We start from the raw sequence: 22,742 nt of genomic DNA on the forward strand, positions 1-22,742 counted from the left end.
TATAGGTCAGGGGTATCTGATCTGAGAGTATAGGTCAGGAATATCTGATCTGAGAGTATAGGTCAGGGCTATCTGATCTGAGAGTATAGGTCAGGGCTATCTGATCTGAGAGTATAGGTCAGGGGTATCTGATCTGAGAGTATAGGTCAGGGCTATCTGATCTGAGAGTATAGGTCAGGGCTATCTGATCTGAGAGTATAGGTCAGGGGTATCTGATCTGAGAGTATAGGTCAGGGGTATCTGATCTGAGAGTATAGGTCAGGACTATCTGATCTGAGAGTATAGGTCAGGACTATCTGATCTGAGAGTATAGGTCAGGGGTATCTGATCTGAGAGTATAGGTCAGGGGTCTCTGATCTGAGAGTATAGGTCAGGGATATCTGATCTGAGATTAGAGGTCATCGGTATCTGATCTGAGAGTATAGGTCAGGGGTGTCTGATCTGAGAGTATAGGTCAGGGGTATCTGATATGAGAGTATAGGTCAGGGATATCTGATCTGAGAGTATAGGTCAGGGGTATCTGATCTGAGAGTATAGGTCAGGGCTATCTGATCTGACAGTATAGGTCAGGGCTATCTGATCTGAGAGTATAGGTCAGGGCTATCTGATCTGAGAGTATAGGTCAGGGCTATCTGATCTGAGAGTATAGGTCAGGGCTATCTGATCTGGGAGTATAGGTCAGGGATATCTGATCTGAGAGTATAGGTCAGGGGTATCTGATCTGAGAGTATAGGTCAGGGCTATCTGATCTGAGAGTATAGGTCAGGGGTATCTGATCTGACAGTATAGGTCAGGGATATCTGATATGAGAGTATAGGTCAGGGGTATCTGATTTGACTGTATAGGTCAGGGATATCTGATATGAGAGTATAGGTCAGGGATATCTGATATGAGAGTATAGGTCAGGGATATCTGATATGAGAGTATAGGTCAGGGGTATCTGATCTGACAGTATAGGTCAGGGGTATCTGATATGAGAGTATAGGTCAGGGGTATCTGATCTGAGAGTATAGGTCAGGGGTATCTGATCTGAGAGTATAGGTCAGGGGTATCTGATCTGACAGTATAGGTCAGGGGTATCTGATCTGACAGTATAGGTCAGGGGTATCTGATCTGAGAGTATAGGTCAGGGGTATCTGATCTGAGAGTATAGGTCAGGGGTATCTGATCTGAGAGTATAGGTCAGGGCTATCTGATCTGAGAGTATAGGTCAGGGCTATCTGATCTGAGAGTATAGGTCAGGGCTATCTGATCTGAGAGTATAGGTCAGGGGTATCTGATCTGACAGTATAGGTCAGGGGTATCTGATCTGAGAGTATAGGTCAGGGCTATCTGATCTGAGAGTATAGGTCAGGGGTATCTGATCTGACAGTATAGGTCAGGGATATCTGATATGAGAGTATAGGTCAGGGGTATCTGATCTGAGAGTATAGGTCAGGGCTATCTGATCTGAGAGTATAGGTCAGGGTTATCTGATCTGAGAGTATAGGTCAGGGCTATCTGATCTGAGAGTATAGGTCAGGGATATCTGATCTGAGAGTATAGGTCAGGGGTATCTGATCTGAGAGTATAGGTCAGGGGTATCTGATCTGAGAGTATAGGTCAGGGCTATCTGATCTGAGAGTATAGGTCAGGGCTATCTGATCTGAGAGTATAGGTCAGGGGTGTCTGATCTGAGAGTATAGGTCAGGGCTATCTGATCTGAGAGTATAGGTCAGGGATATCTGATATGAGAGTATAGGTCAGGGGTATCTGATCTGAGAGTATAGGTCAGGGGTATCTGATCTGAGAGTATAGGTCAGGGGTATCTGATATGAGAGTATAGGTCAGGGGTATCTGATCTGAGAGTATAGGTCAGGGGTATCTGATCTGAGAGTATAGGTCAGGGGTATCTGATATGAGAGTATAGGTCAGGGGTATCTGATCTGAGAGTATAGGTCAGGGGTATCTGATCTGAGAGTATAGGTCAGGGGTATCTGATCTGAGAGTATAGGTCAGGGCTATCTGATCTGAGAGTATAGGTCAGGGCTATCTGATCTGAGAGTATAGGTCAGGGGTGTCTGATCTGAGAGTATAGGTCAGGGCTATCTGATCTGAGAGTATAGGTCAGGGATATCTGATATGAGAGTATAGGTCAGGGGTATCTGATCTGAGAGTATAGGTCAGGGGTATCTGATCTGAGAGTATAGGTCAGGGGTATCTGATATGAGAGTATAGGTCAGGGGTATCTGATCTGAGAGTATAGGTCAGGGGTATCTGATCTGAGAGTATAGGTCAGGGGTATCTGATCTGAGAGTATAGGTCAGGGATATCTGATATGAGAGTATAGGTCAGGGGTATCTGATCTGAGAGTATAGGTCAGGGGTATCTGATCTGAGAGTATAGGTCAGGGGTATCTGATCTGAGATTAGAGGTCAGGGGTATCTGATCTGAGAGTATAGGTCAGGGGTATCTGATCTGAGAGTATAGGTCAGGGCTATCTGATCTGAGAGTATAGGTCAGGGGTATCTGATCTGACAGTATAGGTCAGGGGTATCTGATCTGAGAGTATAGGTCAGGGGTATCTGATCTGAGAGTATAGGTCAGGGGTATCTGATCTGAGAGTATAGGTCAGGGGTATCTGATCTGAGAGTATAGGTCAGGGATATCTGATATGAGAGTATAGGTCAGGGGTATCTGATCTGAGAGTATAGGTCAGGGGTATCTGATCTGAGAGTATAGGTCAGGGGTATCTGATCTGAGAGTATAGGTCAGGGGTATCTGATCTGAGAGTATAGGTCAGGGGTATCTGATCTGACAGTATAGGTCAGGGGTATCTGATCTGAGAGTATAGGTCAGGGGTATCTGATCTGAGAGTATAGGTCAGGGGTATCTGATCTGAGAGTATAGGTCAGGGGTATCTGATCTGAGAGTATAGGTCAGGGGTATCTGATCTGAGAGTATAGGTCAGGGGTATCTGATCTGAGAGTATAGGTCAGGGGTATCTGATCTGAGAGTATAGGTCAGGGGTATCTGATCTGAGAGTATAGGTCAGGGGTATCTGATCTGAGAGTATAGGTCAGGGGTATCTGATCTGGGAGTATAGGTCAGGGGTATCTGATCTGAGAGTATAGGTCAGGGGTATCTATGAGATTTCTGTAAAAACAAAACAAAGATAAAGCATTGTGTTCCTATTTTTTTATTATTAATCTCAGGCTGTTGGTGGTAGGTGCACCTGATTCAGCTGCCCTGTGTGCCGGGTAGGCGAACTGTTGCTATTTGGAACCATTTCATGTGTCTGGTGGGCCCAGAGGGCAAATCAAGTGCACTATAGGCCTACCGCTGGCCAATCGGATGGCTCAGATGTCCGTGTCTGCAGTAACGTAACAGGCTTAAACGAAAGCTATATCAAAGTTGATACTGTGAGATTTCAAAACGTTTAAAACCACGACTAGAGAGAGACTGTCAACGACTACAGCACAGTGCTGCTGTTTCTAAATGTTTAAAACCACGACTAGAGAGAGACTGTCAACGACTACAGCACAGTGCTGCTGTTTCTAAATGTTTAAAACCATCACTAGAGAGAGACTGTCAACGAAAGTAATGTAATGTTAAAGGTAAGGTAAAGGTAATGTATTGTTAAAGGTAATGTATTCTTAATGGTAAGGTAAAGGTAATGTATTGTTAAAGGTAATGTATTCTTAATGGTAAGGTAAAGGTAATGTATTGTTAAAGGTAATGTATTCTTAACGGTAATGTAAAGGTAATGTATTGTTAAAGGTAATGTATTCTTAACGGTAATGTAAAGGTAATGTATTGTTAAAGGTAATGTATTCTTAACGGTAATGTAAAGGTAATGTATTGTTAAAGGTAATGTATTCTTAACGGTAATGTAAAGGTAATGTAGTGGTAAATGTAAGGTAAATGTAATGTATTCTTAACGGTAAGGTAAAGGTAAGGTAAATGTAATGTATTGTAAAAGGTAATGTATTGTTAAAGGTATATGTAAAGGTAATGCATGGTTAAAGGTAATGTAATGTTAAGGTAATGTAAAACTACTTATTATACCGTAAATACTCCCAACTGTTATAATTTGTTTTATTTTATTGAAAATAATTGGCGGACCACCTGCAGCACCCCTGCGGACCACAGGTTGGAAACCACTGCGCTAGATGACTAGGTTGCCATAGTTACCCGTGACAGGCGTGCCAGACCCAGGAGTGGCGTCCAGCCTTGGGCCTGAAGTCGGCCCGTCCGATGTTGTGGATCTGAGAGGAGAACCGTAGCAGGCGGCGGTGTCCGTAGGGCCAGTTAGCACTAGCAGCAGACTTAGACAGACAGTTCTCCTCCGCTGCGCAGTACAACATGTGGAGCGGGCGGTCCTCAATGTACACGGACTGCTGGACCAGGGGAGCATTCAGGACCAGGTCAGATGCAGCTGGGAGGAGAGAGGGGGAGAGGAGGAGGAGAGACGAGGAGAGGAGGAGGAGGGGAGGAGGAGGGGGAGGAGGAAAGAGGAGGAGGGGGAGGAGGAGAGAGGAGGAGAGGAGGAGGAGGGGAGGAGGGAGGGGAGGAGGAACGGTCAAACTGTCAACATGTACTGCGCAGTAATTTCCATTGCCACTTGTTTTATGTTGGCTGTTTAGAACAGTGGGGTCAGTTTAGCTAAACCCAGGATGCGTCAGAGTGGGGTCAGTTCAGGGTGTGTCAGAGTGGGGTCAGTTCAGGGTGTGTCAGAGTGGGGTCAGTTCAGGGTGTGTCAGAGTGGGGTCAGTTCAGGGTGTGTCAGAGTGGGGTCACTTCAGGGTGCGTCAGAGTGGGGTCAGTTCAGGGTGTGTCAGAGTGGGGTCAGTTCAGGGTGTGTCAGAGTGGGGTCAGTTCAGGGTGCGTCAAAGTGGGGTCAGTTCAGGGTGTGTCAGAGTGGGGTCAGTTCAGGGTGTGTCAGAGTGGGGTCAGTTCAGGGTGTGTCAGAGTGGGGTCAGTTCAGGGTGTGTCAGAGTGGGGTCAGTTCAGGGTGCGTCAGAGTGGGGTCAGTTCAGGGTGCGTCAGAGTGGGGTCAGTTCAGGGTGTGTCAGAGTGGGGTCAGTTCAGGGTGCGTCAGAGTGGGGTCAGTTCAGGGTGTGTCAGAGTGGGGTCAGTTCAGGGTATGGCAGAGCGGGGTCAGTTCAGGGTGCGTCAGAGTGGGGTCAGTTCAGGGTGTGGCAGAGTGGGGTCAGTTCAGGGTGTGGCAGAGTGGGGTCAGTTCAGGGTGTGTCAGAGTGGGGTCAGTTCAGGGTGTGTCAGAGTGGGGTCAATTCAGGGTGTGTCAGAGTGGGGTCAGGTCAGGTGTGGGAAGCTAATTTACTGAATTTTCCCCGGGTATACGCTGCTCTCTCCGGGTATACGCTGCTCTCCCCGTGTATACGCTGCTCTCCCCGGGTATACGCTGCTCTCGCCGGGTATACGCTGCTCTCCCCGGTTATACGCTGCTCTCCCCGTGTATACGCTGCTCTCCCCGTGTATACGCTTCTCTCGCTGGGTATACGCTGCTCTCCCCGGGTATACTCTGCTCTCCGCGGGTATACGCTGCTCTCCCCGTGTATACGCTGCTCTCGCTGGGTATACGCTGCTCTCCCCGGGTATACTCTGCTCTCCGCGGGTATACGCTGCTCTCCCCGTGTATACGCTTCTCTCGCTGGGTATACGCTGCTCTCCCCGGGTATACTCTGCTCTCCGCGGGTATACGCTGCTCTCCCCGTGTATAAGCTGCTCTCGCTGGGTCTACGCTGCTCTCCCCGGGTATACTCTGCTCTCCGTGGGTATACGCTGCTCTCCCCGTGTATAAGCTGCTCTCGCTGGGTCTACGCTGCTCTCCCCGGGTATACTCTGCTCTCCGCGGGTATACGCTGCTCTCCCTGGGTATGCGCTGCTCTCGCTGGGTATACGCTGCTCTCCCCGGGTATACTCTGCTCTCCGCGGGTATACGCTGCTCTCCCCGTGTATACGCTGCTCTCGCTGGGTATACGCTGCTCTCCCCGGGTATACTCTGCTCTCCGCGGGTATACGCTGCTCTCCCCGTGTATACGCTGCTCTCGCTGGGTATACGCTGCTCTCCCCGGGTATACTCTGCTCTCCGTGGGTATACGCTGCTCTCCCCGTGTATAAGCTGCTCTCGCTGGGTCTACGCTGCTCTCCCCGGGTATACTCTGCTCTCCGTGGGTATACGCTGCTCTCCCCGTGTATACGCTGCTCTCGCTGGGTCTACGCTGCTCTCCCCGGGTATACTCTGCTCTCCGCGGGTATACGCTGCTCTCCCTGGGTATGCGCTGCTCTCGCTGGGTATACGCTGCTCTCCCCGGGTATACTCTGCTCTCCGCGGGTATACGCTGCTCTCCCCGTGTATACGCTGCTCTCGCTGGGTATACGCTGCTCTCCCCGGGTATACTCTGCTCTCCGCGGGTATACGCTGCTCTCCCCGTGTATACGCTGCTCTCGCTGGGTATACGCTGCTCTCCCCGGGTATACTCTGCTCTCCGTGGGTATACGCTGCTCTCCCCGTGTATAAGCTGCTCTCGCTGGGTCTACGCTGCTCTCCCCGGGTATACTCTGCTCTCCGTGGGTATACGCTGCTCTCCCCGTGTATAAGCTGCTCTCGCTGGGTCTACGCTGCTCTCCCCGGGTATACTCTGCTCTCCGCGGGTATACGCTGCTCTCCCTGGGTATGCGCTGCTCTCGCTGGGTATACGCTGCTCTCGCTGGGTATACGCTGGTGTCAAGAAGAGGCTACTGTTCCCTCAATTGGGAGTTGAGAATTTTGATAACTAGATGAGTGTTTTTTTTTTTTTTTTTGTCTTCTCTTTTCAGCAATAACCATTTGCTTTCTAAACTATGTTTTTCCTACGATTGTATTTAGAAATATTGCGATAGTTAACTGCTTTTCAATGACAGCTGCAACTCAACAATCAGCTGTTTGGTAAGCTATTTGCCGCGCTCGTTGCTATTTGTCGTGCTCGTTGCTATTTGCCGCGCTCGTTGCTATTTGTCGTGCTCGTTGCTATTTGTCGTGCTCGTTGCTATTTGTCGTGCTCGTTGCTATTTGTCGTGCTCGTTGCTATTTGTCGTGCTCGTTGCTATTTGTCGTGCTCGTTGCTATTTGTCGTGCTCGTTGCTATTTGTCGTGCGCGTTGCTATTTGTCGTGCTCGTTGCTATTTGTCTTGCGCGTTGCTATTTGCCGTGCTCGTTGCTATTTGTCGTGCTCGTTGCTATTTGCCGTGCTCGTTGCTGTGCTCGTTGAGTGTTTTTATTTATTTTTTATTTTTTCTTCTCTTTTCAGCAATAACCATTTGCTTTCTAAACTATGTTTTCCTACGATTGTATTTAGAAATATTGCGATAGTTAACTGCTTTTCAATGACAGCTGCAACTCAACAATCAGCTGTTTGGTAAGCTATTTGCGGTGCGCGTTGCTATTTGCGGTGCGCGTTGCGATTTGCCGTGCGCGTTGCGATTTGCCGTGCGCGTTGCTATTTGTCTTGCGCGTTGCTATTTGTCGTGCGCGTTGCTATTTGTCGTGCGCGTTGCTATTTGTCGTGCGCGTTGCTATTTGCGGTGCGCATTGCTATTTGGCGTGCTCGTTGCTATTTGCCGTGCGCGTTGCTATTTGTCGTGCGCGTTGCTATTTGTCGTGCGCGTTGCTATTTGTCGTGCGCGTTGCTATTTGTCGTGCGCGTTGCTATTTGCGGTGCGCATTGCTATTTGGCGTGCTCGTTGCTATTTGCCGTGCGCGTTGCTATTTGTCGTGCGCGTTGCTATTTGTCGTGCGCGTTGCTATTTGTCATGCGCGTTGCTATTTGTCGTGCGCGTTGCTATTTGTCGTGCGCGTTGCTATTTGTCGTGCGCGTTGCTATTTGTCTTGCGCGTTGCTATTTGTCGCGCGCGTTGCTATTTGTCGCGCGCGTTGCTATTTGTCGCGCTCGTTGCTATTTGTCGCGCTCGTTGCTATTTGTCGCACGCGTTGCTATTTGTCGCGCTCGTTGCTATTTGCCGCGCTCGTTGCTATTTGCCGCGCTCGTTGCTATTTGCCGCGCTCGTTGCTATTTGCCGCGCTCGTTGCTATTTGTCGAGCGCGTTGCTATTTGCCGTGCGCGTTGCTATTTGCCGCGATGACATCACTGGTACATCTGCATTGCTTGCTGTTTGGGGTTTTAGGCTGGGTTTCTGTACAGCACGTTGAGATATCAGCTGATGTAAAAAGGGCTTTATAAATACGTTTGATTAATTGATTGACATTAGAACTCATGCATTATATAATTCACTGTTGTATTTCCACTTTTTCAGAATTAAACACACTCTTGGTTAAAACAATTGCCAAGCAATACCTTAAAATGCCTTAGCCCATTCACTGTGCCATGCCGTTCCTGCTCTATGTGGTTATTAAACCACCTCAATCTGTCGTCCGTGCCCTTACAAACACCTGGAACACATGGAGCTAAGAAGCCCTGAAGAATATCCAGCCCAACAGGTCCTTCAGGAACTCACTCTCTGAGCAGATGACCCCAGCAGAGAACTTGGCAGCAGTCTTCTGACAGCTGACAGTCCTGTGATGCTGGCAGTGGCTCAGAGACATCTCGTTTCCTATACAAAGGGAAGGGGATGTTATTAGACACTTTTCTGAAATTTACCACTAAACTAATCTGATTTCTTTTGTAATTTTCAAGGATTTTAAGGAATTTTCATAACATGTAAACTATATAAATACGTTTTTTTGTTTAATATTTGGTAAATTACCAGGAGTTTCACAACCCTACCTGTACATTTCACTCCACTCATCACCATCTCGGTCACGTTACTACTGTCCCAGTACCATGTTTCCTTGGCAACAGGGGAAACACAAACAAATAGCAGGAGGTTATCATCAAACCTTGATTTATCCAGGAAGTCCCATTGAGACCTATTTTACAAGGGACACTTGGCAATAGGTTATGATAATAATAATAATAATTGATTGGAGTGCTTTTCCTGTAGCTCAAAGAGCTTTATGTAGTAATGGGAAAACCTCTTCCTCTACCAATGTGTAGCACCCATCTGAAAGGTGCCAAAACGATCACCACACACCAGCTATCTTGGTGGAGAGGTGAGGGGTGATACGATCACCACACACCAGCTATCTTGGTGGAGACGTGAGGGGTGAAACGATCACCACACACCAGCTATCTTGGTGGAGAGGTGAGGGGTGAAACGATCACCACACACCAGCTATCTTGGTGGAGAGGTGAAGGGTGAAACGATCACCACACACCAGCTATCTTGGTGGCGACGTGAGAGGTGAAACGATCACCACACACCAGCTATCTTGGTGGAGAGGTGAGGAGTGAAACGATCACCACACACCAGCTATCTTGGTGGAGAGGTGAGGAGTGAAACGATCACCACACACCAGCTATCTTGGTGGAGAGGTGAGGGGGTGAAACGATCACCACACACCAGCTATCTTGGTGGAGAGGTGAGGGGTGAAACGATCACCACACACCAGCTATCTTGGTGGAGAGGTGAGGAGTGAAACGATCACCACACACCAGCTATCTTTGGTGGAGAGGTGAGGAGTGAAACAATCACCACACACCAGCTATCTTTGGTGGAGAGGTGAGGAGTGAAACGATCACCACAAACCAGCTATCTTGGTGGAGAGGTGAGGGGTGATATGTCAAATAGGTTAGCATAGCTAGGTTTCCATCCAATTGGCAACACATTTTCACATGAATATTCTAAAGTCTGCATGAAAACAATATTCTCATTTTACCAAGAGTTGTGTTTCCATCAAATTGGCTTGTTGGGGATAAAAGGCTGTGTGTGATGGCGTAGTGCACATAAAAATACCGTTTGCGGTTAAATTCCCATGTCCCAAGTTAAATAGGTTTCATTTTAAACTCTACTGATGGTTTTGTCTACAGCGAATGTCACCTCTGGTCTTGACACTGGCACTCTATGATGACATCACTGGCGCTCTAGTCAGATACAGGGGGGTATAGTCTACATGATGACATCACTGGCGCTCTATTCAGATACAGGGGGGTATAGTCTACATGATGACATCACTGGTGCTCTAGTCAGAAACAGGGGGGGTATAGTCTACATGATGACATCACTAGCGCTCTAGTCAGATACAGGGGGGTATAGTCTACATGATGACATCACTGTGCTCTATGATGACATCACTGGCGCTCGTCAGATACGTTGGGGTAACCTACATGATGACATCACTGGTGCTCTATCATGCTAGCGCTCTAGTCAGATACAGTGCTGGTAGCCTACCTACATGATGACATCACTGGCGCTCTATGATGACATCACTGGCGCTCTAGTCAGATACAGTGCGGGGAGCCTACCTACATGATGACATCACTGACGCTTTATCCCACCTGTCCCAGCTCTATACTACCTGTCCCAGCTCTATACTACCTGTCCCAGCTCTATACTACCTGTCCCAGCTCTATACGACCTGTCCCAGCTCTATACTACCTGTCCCGGCTCTGTACTACCTGTCCCGGCTCTATACTACCTGTCCCAGCTCTATACTACCTGTCCCAGCTCTATACTACCTGTCCCAGCTCTATACAACCTGTCCCAGCTCTATACTACCTGTCCCAGCTCTATACTACCTGTCCCAGCTCTATACTACCTGTCCCAGCTCTATACTACCTGTCCCAGCTCTATACTACCTGTCCCATCTCTATACAACCTGTCCCAGCTCTATACTACCTGTCCCAGCTCTATACTACCTGTCCCAGCTCTATACTACCTGTCCCAGCTCTATACTACCTGTCCCAGCTCTATTCTACCTGTCCCAGCTCTATACAACCTGTCCCAGCTCTATACTACCTGACCCAGCTCTATACTACCTGTCCCTGCTCTATTCTACCTGTCCCAGCTCTATACTACCTGTCCCATCTCTATACCACCTGTCCCAGCTCTATACGACCTGTCCCAGCTTTATATGACCTGTCCCAGCTCTATAGTACAGTATCATACTTCCAACACACATCATACTGTGAAGGAATTGATTTCTGCTTCTCCCAGTCTTACTCACAGTGATGGCATGCATGGAGTATCCCAGGCCTAGCTGTCTGCAGACTACCATGGCCTCTTTAGTGGTCCAGCTGGCAGAACACACCGTGCCCCACCGCGCCCCCACCTGAACCTCCACACGGCCCTCATAGTACGTCCTGCCTCCCACGATACGCACCTGCAGAAGGGCCCTAGGGGAAGTCAGTGAGAGGGCACCTCCTGTCTCAACTCCAGTCCTGGAATAACCCCAACAGTACTGGTTGTTGCTGTAGCCTCGGACCACCTGATTAAACTAGTAAGTTAATCATCAAACCCTTGACTAGTTGAATCAGAGGTGTTTGTTCGGGATAGTCGAGGACTGGAGATGAGAAACACTGCTGTAGCCTGTCTGTGCTTCCTCCAAAGTCTAGTCTGTGCACAGTCCTGAGGGTCAGGGGTTTGCTGATGCAGCAGCAGCTGTGGGGTTTGTTCATAGACTCACAGAATAACATGTCAGGGTGAACATGTCAGGGTGAACATGTCAGGGTGAACATGTCAGGGTGAACATGTCAGGGTGAACATGTCAGGGTGAACATGTCAGGGTGAACATGTCAGGGTGAACATGTCAAGGTGAACATGTCAAGGTGAACATGTCAGGGTGAACATGTCAAGGTGAACATGTCAGGGTGAGTCATGGAGCGGGGAGCCACATTGGTTCCTTCCTGGTGGGTTGGGAGAACCAATGAGATGTCGCTACCTGGCATGTTATGGTTGGCTGTTATGGTTAACACTCTCGTGATGAGGTAGCCTGGGAGGTTAACACTCTCGTGATGAGGTAGCCTGAGAGGTTAACACTCTCGTGATGAGGTAGCCTGAGAGGTTAACACTCTCGTGATGAGGTAGCCTGAGAGGTTAACACTCTCGTGATGAGGTAGCCTGAGAGGTTAACACTCTCGTGATGAGGTAGCCTGAGAGGTTAACAATCTTGTGATGAGGTAGCCTGAGAGGTTAACACTCTCGTGATGAGGTAGCCTGAGAGGTTAACACTCTCGTGATGAGGTAGCCTGAGAGGTTAACAATCTCGTGATGAGGTAGCCTGAGAGGTTAACACTCTCGTGATGAGGTAGCCTGAGAGGTTAACACTCTCGTGATGAGGTAGCCTGAGAGGTTAACAATCTCGTGATGAGGTAGCCTGAGAGGTTAACACTCTCGTGATGAGGTAGCCTGAAAGGTTAACACTCTCGTGATGAGGTAGACTGAGAGGTTAACACTCTCGTGATGAGGTAGCCTGAGAGAGGAGTCCAAATGTCACCCATGTTTAAGACGGTTCTCCAACCATGAGGATATAGTCTTGGTCCAGTTTTTAAGACTAGTGGTATTCAAACGTTTTCAGCGGGGACCCAGAATTTCATGGAACCCCATTATTTCTACAGTTATTTTTCCGCACCCCAAATCTACTGAAACAACCTTCAAATCGGTACATTTGGATTTTTACGTCGACAAATAAACCTTTTTATCAAAAAGAAAAACAAACCAATAAATATATTTACTCAATAAAGTTGTATCTTTCAAATTATCTTTCTCAAAAACATTTGTATATTGTTCCTTACAATAATATGTACTCTTATAAAAGGTGAACAGCATGATCATTACAGAGGTGCCCCTTGTGCTGGGGACAATAAAAGGTCACTCTAAAATGTGCAGTTTTGTCACACAACACAATGTCACAGATGTCTCAAGTTTTGAGGGAGTGTGCAACTGGTGTGCTGACTGCAGGAATGTCCACCAGAAGCGTCGTTTTAGAGAATTTGGCGGTACGTTCAACCGTCCTCACAACCGCAGACCACATGTAACCACCCAGGACCTCAACATCCGGCTTCTTCACCTGCGGGATCGTCTTAGACCAGCCAGCCGGACAGCTGATGAAACTGAGGAGTATTTCTGTCTGTAATGAAGCCCTTTCGTGGGGAAAAACTCAGCCGACTTTGAATACCACTGTTTGAGACAGAGGTTTGAGGTTTGAGACAGAGGTCCCTAGCCAGAGGTCCCTAGCCATGAGGTCCCTAGCCATGAGATCCCTAGCCATGAGATCCCTAGCCATGAGATCCCTAGCCATGAGGTCCCTAGCCATGAGATCCCTAGCCAGAGGTCCATAGCCATGAGATCCCTAGCCATGAGGTCCCTAGCCATGAGATCCCTAGCCATGAGATCCCTAGCCAGAGATCCCTAGCCATGAGATCCCTAGCCAGAGATCCCTAGCCATGAGATCTGCGGAACAAATCCGAGGTTGGAGATTCATGGTAATTGTAGTCCATGGTTATAACCTGGTTTAAGCATGTTCTATTAGCACTGTACAAGCTGTTAGCTTGGTTAATACACCTACTTGCAGGCCGTGGTTAGCGTAGCCTAGCCCCAGCTGTCTGCAGGCCACCATGGCCTCCTTGGTGCCCCAGGCCCCTCCACATATCAGGCCCCAGCTCCTGGTCCCGTTAGCCTCTGTGCTCAGCACCTCCACCCGCCCCTCATACCGCGTACGGCCCCCTGTCAGGCGGATCTGTGGTTGGGCAGACGGGTTAGGAAGCGGAGGGCAGGGGGAGTGTGTGGATTGGGGTTAGTATGGGCGATTACGGTCTGGCTGAACACAGGGCGTTTATCCAGACATACAGCACTTTGATTCAATCAGTTCTGCCTTAACCCTTCGATAACCGACAACTGCATAGCAGTTTCATTGTTTTTATTTAGGCGATGTCGGAACTACGTTAAATCAGCAAGCAGTTCCCGGCGTTATCCCTATTGCGGACGTTGCCATTGGATGTTGCCATTGGATGTTGCCATTGGACGTTGCCATTGGACGTTGCCATTGGACGTTGCCATTGGATTAGTAATAATCCCACATAGCCTTGATACAATTTGGAACAGTGGAATGTTGTAAGCTTTAACACAGTTCCAACTCTGTCACAGCAATGCAGGAGTCAGCTAGAGTGCCTTGCGAAAGTATTCGGCCCCCTTGAACTTTGCGACCTTTTGCCACATTTCAGGCTTCAAACATAAAGATATAAAACTGTATTGTTTTGTGAAGAATCAACAACAAGTGGGACACAATCATGAAGTGGAATGACATTTATTGGATATTTCAAACTTTTTTAACAAATCAAAAACTGAAAAATTGGGCGTGCAAAATGATTCAGCCCCCTTAAGTTAATACTTTGTAGCGCCACCTTTTGCTGCGATTACAGCTGTAAGTCGCTTGGGGTATGTCTCTAGCAGTTTTGCACATCGAGAGACTGAAATTCTTTCCCATTCCTCCTTGCAAAACAGCTCGAGCTCAGTGAGGTTGGATGGAGAGCATTTGTGAACAGCAGTTTTCAGTTCTTTCCACAGATTCTCGATTGGATTCAGGTCTGGACTTTGACTTGGCCATTCTAACACCTGGATATGTTTATTTTTGAACCATTCCATTGTAGATTTTGCTTTATGTTTTGGATCATTGTCTTGTTGGAAGACAAATCTCCGTCCCAGTCTCAGGTCTTTTGCAGACTCCATCAGGTTTTCTTCCAGAATGGTCCTGTATTTGGCTCCATCCATCTTCCCATCAATTTTAACCATCTTCCCTGTCCCTGCTGAAGAAAAGCAGGCCCAAACTATGATGCTGCCACCACCATGTTTGACAGTGGGGATGGTGTGTTCAGGGTGATGAGCTGTGTTGCTTTTACGCCAAACATAACGTTTTGCATTGTTGCCAAAAAGTTCCATTTTGGTTTCATCTGACCAGAGCACCTTCTTCCACATGTTTGGTGTGTCTCCCAGGTGGCTTGTGGCAAACTTTAAACGACACTTTTTATGGATATCTTTAGGAAATGGCTTTCTTCTTGCCACTCTTCCATAAAGGCCAGATTTGTGAAATATACGACTGATTGTTGTCCTATGGACAGAGTCTCCCACCTCAGCTGTAGATCTCTGCAGTTCATCCAGAGTGATCATGGGCCTCTTGGCTGCATCTCTGATCAGTCTTCTCCTTGTATGAGCTGAAAGTTTAGAGGGACGGCCAGGTCTTGGTAGATTTGCAGTGGTCTGATACTCCTTCCATTTCAATATTATCGCTTGCACAGTGCTCCTTGGGATGGTTAAAGCTTGGGAAATCTTTTTGTATCCAAATCCGGCTTTAAACTTCTTCACAACAGTATCTCGGACCTGCCTGGTGTGTTCCTTGTTCTTCATGATGCTCTCTGCGCTTTTAACGGACCTCTGAGACTATCACAGTGCAGGTGCATTTATACGGAGACTTGATTACACACAGGTGGATTGTATTTATCATCATTAGTCATTTAGGTCAACATTGGATCATTCAGAGATCCTCACTGAACTTCTGGAGAGAGTTTGCTGCACTGAAAGTAAAGGGGCTGAATAATTTTGCACGCCCAATTTTTCAGTTTTTGATTTGTTAAAAAAGTTTGAAATATCCAATAAATGTCGTTCCACTTCATGATTGTGTCCCACTTGTTGTTGATTCTTCATGTTTGAAGCCTGAAATATGGCAAAAGGTCGCAAAGTTCAAGGGGGCCGAATACTTTCGCAAGGCACTGTATCTGTTAAGGCTTGATCTGATTGAATCTCTGCCATCCAAATGGCACCCTATTCCCTATATAATGTACTACTTTTTACCAGGGCCCATAGGGCTTTGATCAAAAGTAGTGCACTTTGTAGGGATTAGGGTGCATTTGTGATGGATACTTTGATTTATGGGTTAAAGGCATGTGTTTGATGAGAGTAAAGGACGTCATTACACACATCACATAGTCAGGATGCATCCAGGTTTACGTCTCTCATCACAATACTACTAACATTGTATTGAACATTACTGAGGCAAACACTCCTGCTCGATCAGGAATCTATTACCAATGTCAACACGTCATTGATCAATAAACAGTTTAAGATTCACAGTAAACAATATATCCCCCTCTTTGCTAAACTAAATTGCTTGACTAAACTTTTACTTAGTTTGTTCTCTATGATCATATTAACATCATTTTATCAGTAAAACAGGATATGACAATGACTGCAATGAATAGAATAGAACATAATAGAATAGAACAGAATAGAACAGAATAGATCAGAACATAATAGAATAGAACAGAATAGAACAGAATAGAATAGAACATAACAGAATAAATAAGAACATAATAGAATAGAATATAACAAAATAGAATAGAACATAATAGAACAGAACATAATAGAACAGAATGGAATAAAACAGAATAGAACAGAACATTATAGAACAGAACAGAATATAACATAATAGAACAGAACAGAACAGAACAGAACAGAACATAATAGAACAGAATAGAACAGAATGGAATAAAACAGAACAGAACATAGTAGAACAGAACATAATAGAATAGAACAGAACATAATAGAACAGAACATAGTAGAACAGAACATAATAGAATATAACATAATAGAATAGAACAGAACATAATAGAATAGAACATAATAGAATAGAACATAATAGAACAGAACATAATAGAATATAACATAATAGAATAGAACAGAACATAATATAATAGAACAGAACATAATAGAATAGAACATAATAGAATAGAACATAACATAATAGAACAGAACATAATAAAATAGAACATAGTAGAATAGAACATAATAGAACAGAACATAGTAGAACAGAACATAGTAGAACAGAACATAATAGAACAGAACATAGTAGAACAGAACATAATAGAATAGAACATAATAGAATAGAACATAACATAATAGAATAGAACAGAACAGAATAGAACATAATATAATAGAATAGAACATAATAGAACAGAACATAGTAGAACAGAACATAATAGAACAGAACATAGTAGAACAGAACGTAACATAATAGAATAGAACATAATAGAATAGAACAGAACATAATAGAATAGAACAGAACATAATAGAACAGAACATAGTAGAACAGAACAGAATAGAACAGAACATAATAGAATAGAACATAATAGAATAGAACATAACATAATAGAATAGAATAGAACAGAACATAATAGAATAGAACATAAGAGTTGAGTCACTGATGTGATCTTCCTGTCTGGGTTGGCGCCACCCCTTGGGTTGTGGCGTGGCGGAGATCTTTGTGGGCTATACTCGGCCTTGTCTCAGGATGGTAAGTTGGTGGTTGAAGATATCCCTCTAGTGGTGTGGGGGCTGTGCTTTGGCAAAGTGGGTGGGGTTATATCCTTCCTGTTTGGCCCTGTCCGGGGGTATCATCGGATGGGGCCACAGTGTCTCCTGACCCCTCCTGTCTCAGCCTCCAGTATTTATGCTGCAGTAGTTTATGTGTCGGGGGGCTAGGGTCAGTTTGTTATATCTGGAGTACTTCTCCTGTCCTATTCGGTGTCCTGTGTGAATCTGTCCTATTCGGTGTCCTGAAGTGTGCGTTCTCTAATTCTCTCCTTCTCTCTTTCTTTCTCTCTCTCGGAGGACCTGAGCCCTAGGACCATGCCTCATTACTACCTGGCATGATGACTCCTTGCTGTCCCCAGTCCACCTGGCCATGCTGCTGCTCCAGTTTCAACTGTTCTGCCTGTGATTATTATTATTTGACCATGCTGGTAATTTATGAACATTTGAACATCTTGCCGTGTTCTGTTATAATCTCAACCCAGCACAGCCAGAAGAGGACTGGCCACCCCACATAGCCTGGTTCCTCTCTAGGTTTCTTCCTAGGTTTTGGCCTTTCTAGGGAGTTTTTCCTAGCCACAGTGCTTCTACACCTGCATTGCTTGCTGTTTGGGGTTTTAGGCTGGGTTTCTGTACAGCACTTTGAGATATCAGCTGATGTACAAAGGGCTATATAAATACATTTGATTTGAATAGAACAGAACATAATAGAATAGAACAGAACAGAACATAATAGAACATAATAGAACAGAACATAATAGAACAGAACATAATAGAACAGAACATAGTAGAACATAATAGAACAGAACATAATAGAACATAATAGAACAGAACATAATAGAATAGAACATAATAGAACAGAACAGAACAGAATAGAACAGAACATAATAGAACATAATAGAAAAGAACAGAATAGAACATAGTAGAACAGAACATAGTAGAACATAACATAATAGAACAGAACAGAACATAATAGAACATAATAGAACAGAACATAATAGAACATAATAGAACATAATAGAACAGAACATAATAGAACAGAACAGAATAGAACATAATAGAACAGAACAGAACAGAATAGAACATAATAGAACAGAACAGAATAGAACATAATAGAACAGAACATAATAGAACAGAATAGAACAGAACAGAACATAATAGAACAGAACAGAACAGAATAGAACATAATAGAACAGAACAGAATAGAACATAATAGAACATAATAGAACAGAACATAATAGAACATAACAGAACAGAACAGAACAGAGATAAGTAGTTAGTCTCTGACCGAGTTCTCCAGAGCCATGTATGGCGTGTTGCACCTCACAGCGGCGTCTTCTACATGTTGGCAGCCCTCTGAGGTTATGTTCTTAAAGCCACAGTTCCACATCGACTTCTCCGTCCCCAGACACAGGACCTCATTCATGTGGATAGGACCCATCCCTAAAGACACACACAGACACATCAGTGACGGTCGCCGACGTTTAAGATGAGGGAGGATATCGGATGACTGTCATTCATATTCCATTCACCCAGTTCAATGTAACAGTGACAGGTTTAGGTTACTGTCATTCATATTCCATTCACCCAGTTCAATGTAACAGTGACAGGTTTAGGTTACTGTCATTCATTATCCATTCACCCAGTTCAATGTAACAGTGACAGGTTTAGGTTACTGTCATTCATATTCACCCAGTGACAGGTTTAGGTTACTGTCATTCATATTCCATTCACCCAGTTCAATGTAACAGTGACAGGTTTAGGTTACTGTCATTCATATTCACCCAGTTCAATGTAACAGTGACAGGTTTAGGTTACTGGCATTCATATTCACCCAGTTCAATGTAACAGTGACAGGTTTAGGTTACTGGCATTCATATTCACCCAGTTCAATGTAACAGTGATAGGTTTAGGTTACTGTCATTCATATTAATCCAGTTCAATGTAACAGTGACAGGTTTAGGTTACTGTCATTCATATTCACCCAGTTCAATGTAACAGTGACAGGTTTAGGTTACTGGCATTCATATTCACCCAGTTTAGTGTAACAGTGACAGGTTTAGGTTACTGGCATTCATATTCACCCAGTTCAATGTAACAGTGATAGGTTTAGGTTACTGTCATTCATATTCCATTCACCCAGTTTAGTGTAACAGTGACAGGTTTAGGCTATTACATGACACTCTAATCGTCCCTGTATCCATCATGAGGTTACTACAACCTACCCTATGAATGAATGTTTACACCGTAAGTGCACACAGGTCGAGAGAATTTAGAGTAATCAAGGTGACAGAGTGACACATTCAGTACCACCTTGCACACTCTGGCCTGCATCTAGCTGATCTAGGGTGTAATCATTAGTCCAACAGTGGCAAACGAGAGTTTCTATTGGACAAATTCAGGTATGTTTGACCCTGTTCCGTTCCGTTTGCGTTTTTAGCAGAATCGGTGCAATGAATACACCCCTGATCACTCGCAAACACAGTTCACTTTCATACCAGACACATACAAACAGCTCATTGTATATATAATTCCTTCTCACATCCATCTATGCGCTCTGCTCCTCTCACATTTTCCCTTCGCTTGTGGACCTCAGTGTAGAACACATCAGCAGTCTGTGACCAGGTGAAAAAATATATGTACCACAAAATATAGCTAGCTCTCTCTCTGTCTCTGTGTCTCTCTCTCTGTCTCTGTGTCTCTCTCTCTCTCTCTGTGTCTCTCTGTGTGTCTCTCTCTCTCTCTGTGTCTGTCTCTGTGTGTCTCTCTCTCTCTCTCTCTCTGTGTCTGTCTCTGTGTGTCTCTCTCTCTCTCTGTGTCTGTCTCTGTGTGTGTCTCTTTCTCTCTGTGTGTCTGTCTCTGTGTGTCCCTCTCTCTCTCTGTGTCTGTCTCTGTGTGTCTCTCTCTCTCTCTCTGTGTGTGTCTGTCTCTGTGTCCTATGGAAGGGGGTGAGAACCACGAGCCTCCTAGGTTTTGTATTGAAGTCAATGTACCCAGAGGAGGATGGAAGCTAGATGTCCTCCGGCTACACCACGGTGCTACTCTACAGAGTGCTGTTGAGTCTACTGTAAACCTTCATTGCAACATTTTTATTTGGTGACGTGAATATATTTAGTATAGTTTTATCTTAAAAGGATCACTTTTTTCATTTTTCACAATTTTTGTTTTTATGAAATTCACTGAGGAGCATGGTCCTCCCCTTCCTCCTCTGAGGAGCCTCCTCTGAAGAATATATTCTAACGAACACTCCAAGACCAGCAGAGTCTTACACCGAAGTGGGATAGGACACTCAAACCCTTTTACTGCACCTGTACATAGCCCATCTATAATTTAGCCCAAACAACTACCTCTTTCCCAACTGTATTTATTTATTTTGCTCCTTTGCACCCCATTATTTCTATCTCTACTTTGCACATTCTTCCACTGCAAATCAACCATTCCAGTATTTTAATTGCTATATTGTATTTACTTCGCCACCATGGCCTTTTTTTGCCATTACCTCCCTTATCTCACCTCATTTGCTCACATTGTATATAGACTTATTTTTCAAACTGTATGTTTGTTTATTCCATGTGCAACTCTGTGTTGTTGTTTGTGTTGCACTGCTGTGCTTTATCTTGGCCAGATCACAGTTGTAAATGAGAACTTGTTCTCAACTAGCCTACCTGGTTAAAAAAATATATATATTTTTTATTTTATTACCTTTATTTAACTAGGCAAGTCAGTTAAGAACAAATTCTTATTTTCAATGACGGCCTAGGAACAGTGGGTTAACTGCCTTGTTCAGGGGCAGAACGACAGATTTGTACCTTGTCAGCTCGGGGATTCGAACTTGAAACCTTTCGGTTACTAGTCCAACGCTCTAATAAATAAAATAACCAAGCAGTCATGCTGTTATGTTGGGCGATAGTAACTCGTTAAACAACTTGTCCCGTGGCGCCTCGAATTCCTAGGTTCATTGTTACATGATTAATTTAATCAGGTGACAATTAAACATAACTAGTTTGATTCGATAAATAACAGTCATCAGAATAATGATAGTCACGTCACGACAGCAGACTGATCGATAATGTCAAAAGCAGCACTTTGGTCTATTAAAACAGCCCCCACAATCGTTTTATCATCAATTTCTCTCAGCCAATCATCAGTCATTTGTGTAAGTGCTGTGCTTGTTGAATGTCCTGCCCTATAAGCATGCTGAAAGTCTGTTGTCAATTTGTTTACTGTGAAATAGCATTGTATCTGGTCTATCTGTAAATAGCATTGTATCTGGTCTATCTGTAAATAGCATTGTATCTGGTCTATCTGTAAATAGCATTGTATCTGGTCTATCTGTAAATAGCATTGTATCTGGTCTCTCTGTAAATAGCATTGTATCTGGTCTATCTGTAAATAGCATTGTATCTGGACTATCTGTAAATAGCATTGTATCTGGTCTATCTGTAAATAGCATTGTATCTGGTCTATCTGTAAATAGCATTGTATCTGGTCTATCTGTAAATAGCATTGTATCTGGTCTATCTGTAAATAGCATTGTATCTGGTCTATCTGTAAATAGCATTGTATCTGGTCTATCTGTAAATAGCATTGTATCTGGTCTATCTGTAAATAGCATTGTATCTGGTCTATCTGTAAATAGCATTGTATCTGGTCTATCTGTAAATAGCATTGTATCTGGTCTATCTGTAAATAGCATTGTATCTGGTCTATCTGTAAATAGCATTGTATCTGGTCTATCTGTTAATAGCATTGTATCTGGTCTATCTGTAAATAGCATTGTATCTGGTCTCTCTGTAAATAGCATTGTATCTGGTCTATCTGTAAATAGCATTGTATCTGGTCTATCTGTAAATAGCATTGTATCTGGTCTCTCTGTAAATAGCATTGTATCTGGTCTATCTGTAAATAGCATTGTATCTGGTCTATCTGTAAATAGCATTGTATCTGGTCTATCTGTAAATAGCATTGTATCTGGTCTATCTGTAAATAGCATTGTATCTGGTCTATCTGTAAATAGCATTGTATCTGGTCTATCTGTAAATAGCATTGTATCTGGTCTATCTGTAAATAGCATTGTATCTGGTCTATCTGTGAATAGCATTGTATCTGGTCTATCTGTAAATAGCATTGTATCTGGTCTATCTGTAAATAGCATTGTATCTGGTCTCTCTGTAAATAGCATTGTATCTGGTCTCTCTGTAAATAGCATTGTATCTGGTCTATCTGTAAATAGCATTGTATCTGGTCTATCTGTAAATAGCATTGTATCTGGTCTATCTGTAAATAGCATTGTATCTGGTCTATCTGTAAATAGCATTGTATCTGGTCTATCTGTAAATAGCATTGTATCTGGTCTATCTGTAAATAGCATTGTATCTGGTCTATCTGTAAATAGCATTGTATCTGGTCTATCTGTAAATAGCATTGTATCTGGTCTATCTGTAAATAGCATTGTATCTGGTCTATCTGTAAATAGCATTGTATCTGGTCTATCTGTAAATAGCATTGTATCTGGTCTATCTGTAAATAGCATTGTATCTGGTCTATCTGTAAATAGCATTGTA

The 22,742-nt window shown here is 44.5% G+C and overlaps 1 protein-coding gene across 1 annotated transcript in view; it reads right to left on the reverse strand.

Annotated features, from left to right (window-relative positions):
- Positions 1-398: 398 nt before the first annotated feature.
- LOC139374550 (lysyl oxidase homolog 3B-like) overlaps positions 399-22,742 on the reverse strand; it is a 74,610-nt gene continuing 52,266 nt past the window's right edge. Inside the window, exons 10-16 of the mRNA XM_071115542.1 lie at positions 18,467-18,621; positions 13,385-13,555; positions 11,045-11,200; positions 8,766-8,829; positions 8,497-8,592; positions 4,174-4,417; positions 399-441 (exon numbers count right to left, since the gene is read on the reverse strand). Of these exons, the coding sequence (XP_070971643.1) occupies positions 399-441; positions 4,174-4,417; positions 8,497-8,592; positions 8,766-8,829; positions 11,045-11,200; positions 13,385-13,555; positions 18,467-18,621 (929 nt within the window). The remainder of the gene's footprint in view (positions 442-4,173; positions 4,418-8,496; positions 8,593-8,765; positions 8,830-11,044; positions 11,201-13,384; positions 13,556-18,466; positions 18,622-22,742) is intronic.

Source organism: Oncorhynchus clarkii, chromosome 19, assembly GCF_045791955.1.
Source record: "Oncorhynchus clarkii lewisi isolate Uvic-CL-2024 chromosome 19, UVic_Ocla_1.0, whole genome shotgun sequence".
Lineage (NCBI taxonomy): Eukaryota > Metazoa > Chordata > Actinopteri > Salmoniformes > Salmonidae > Oncorhynchus > Oncorhynchus clarkii.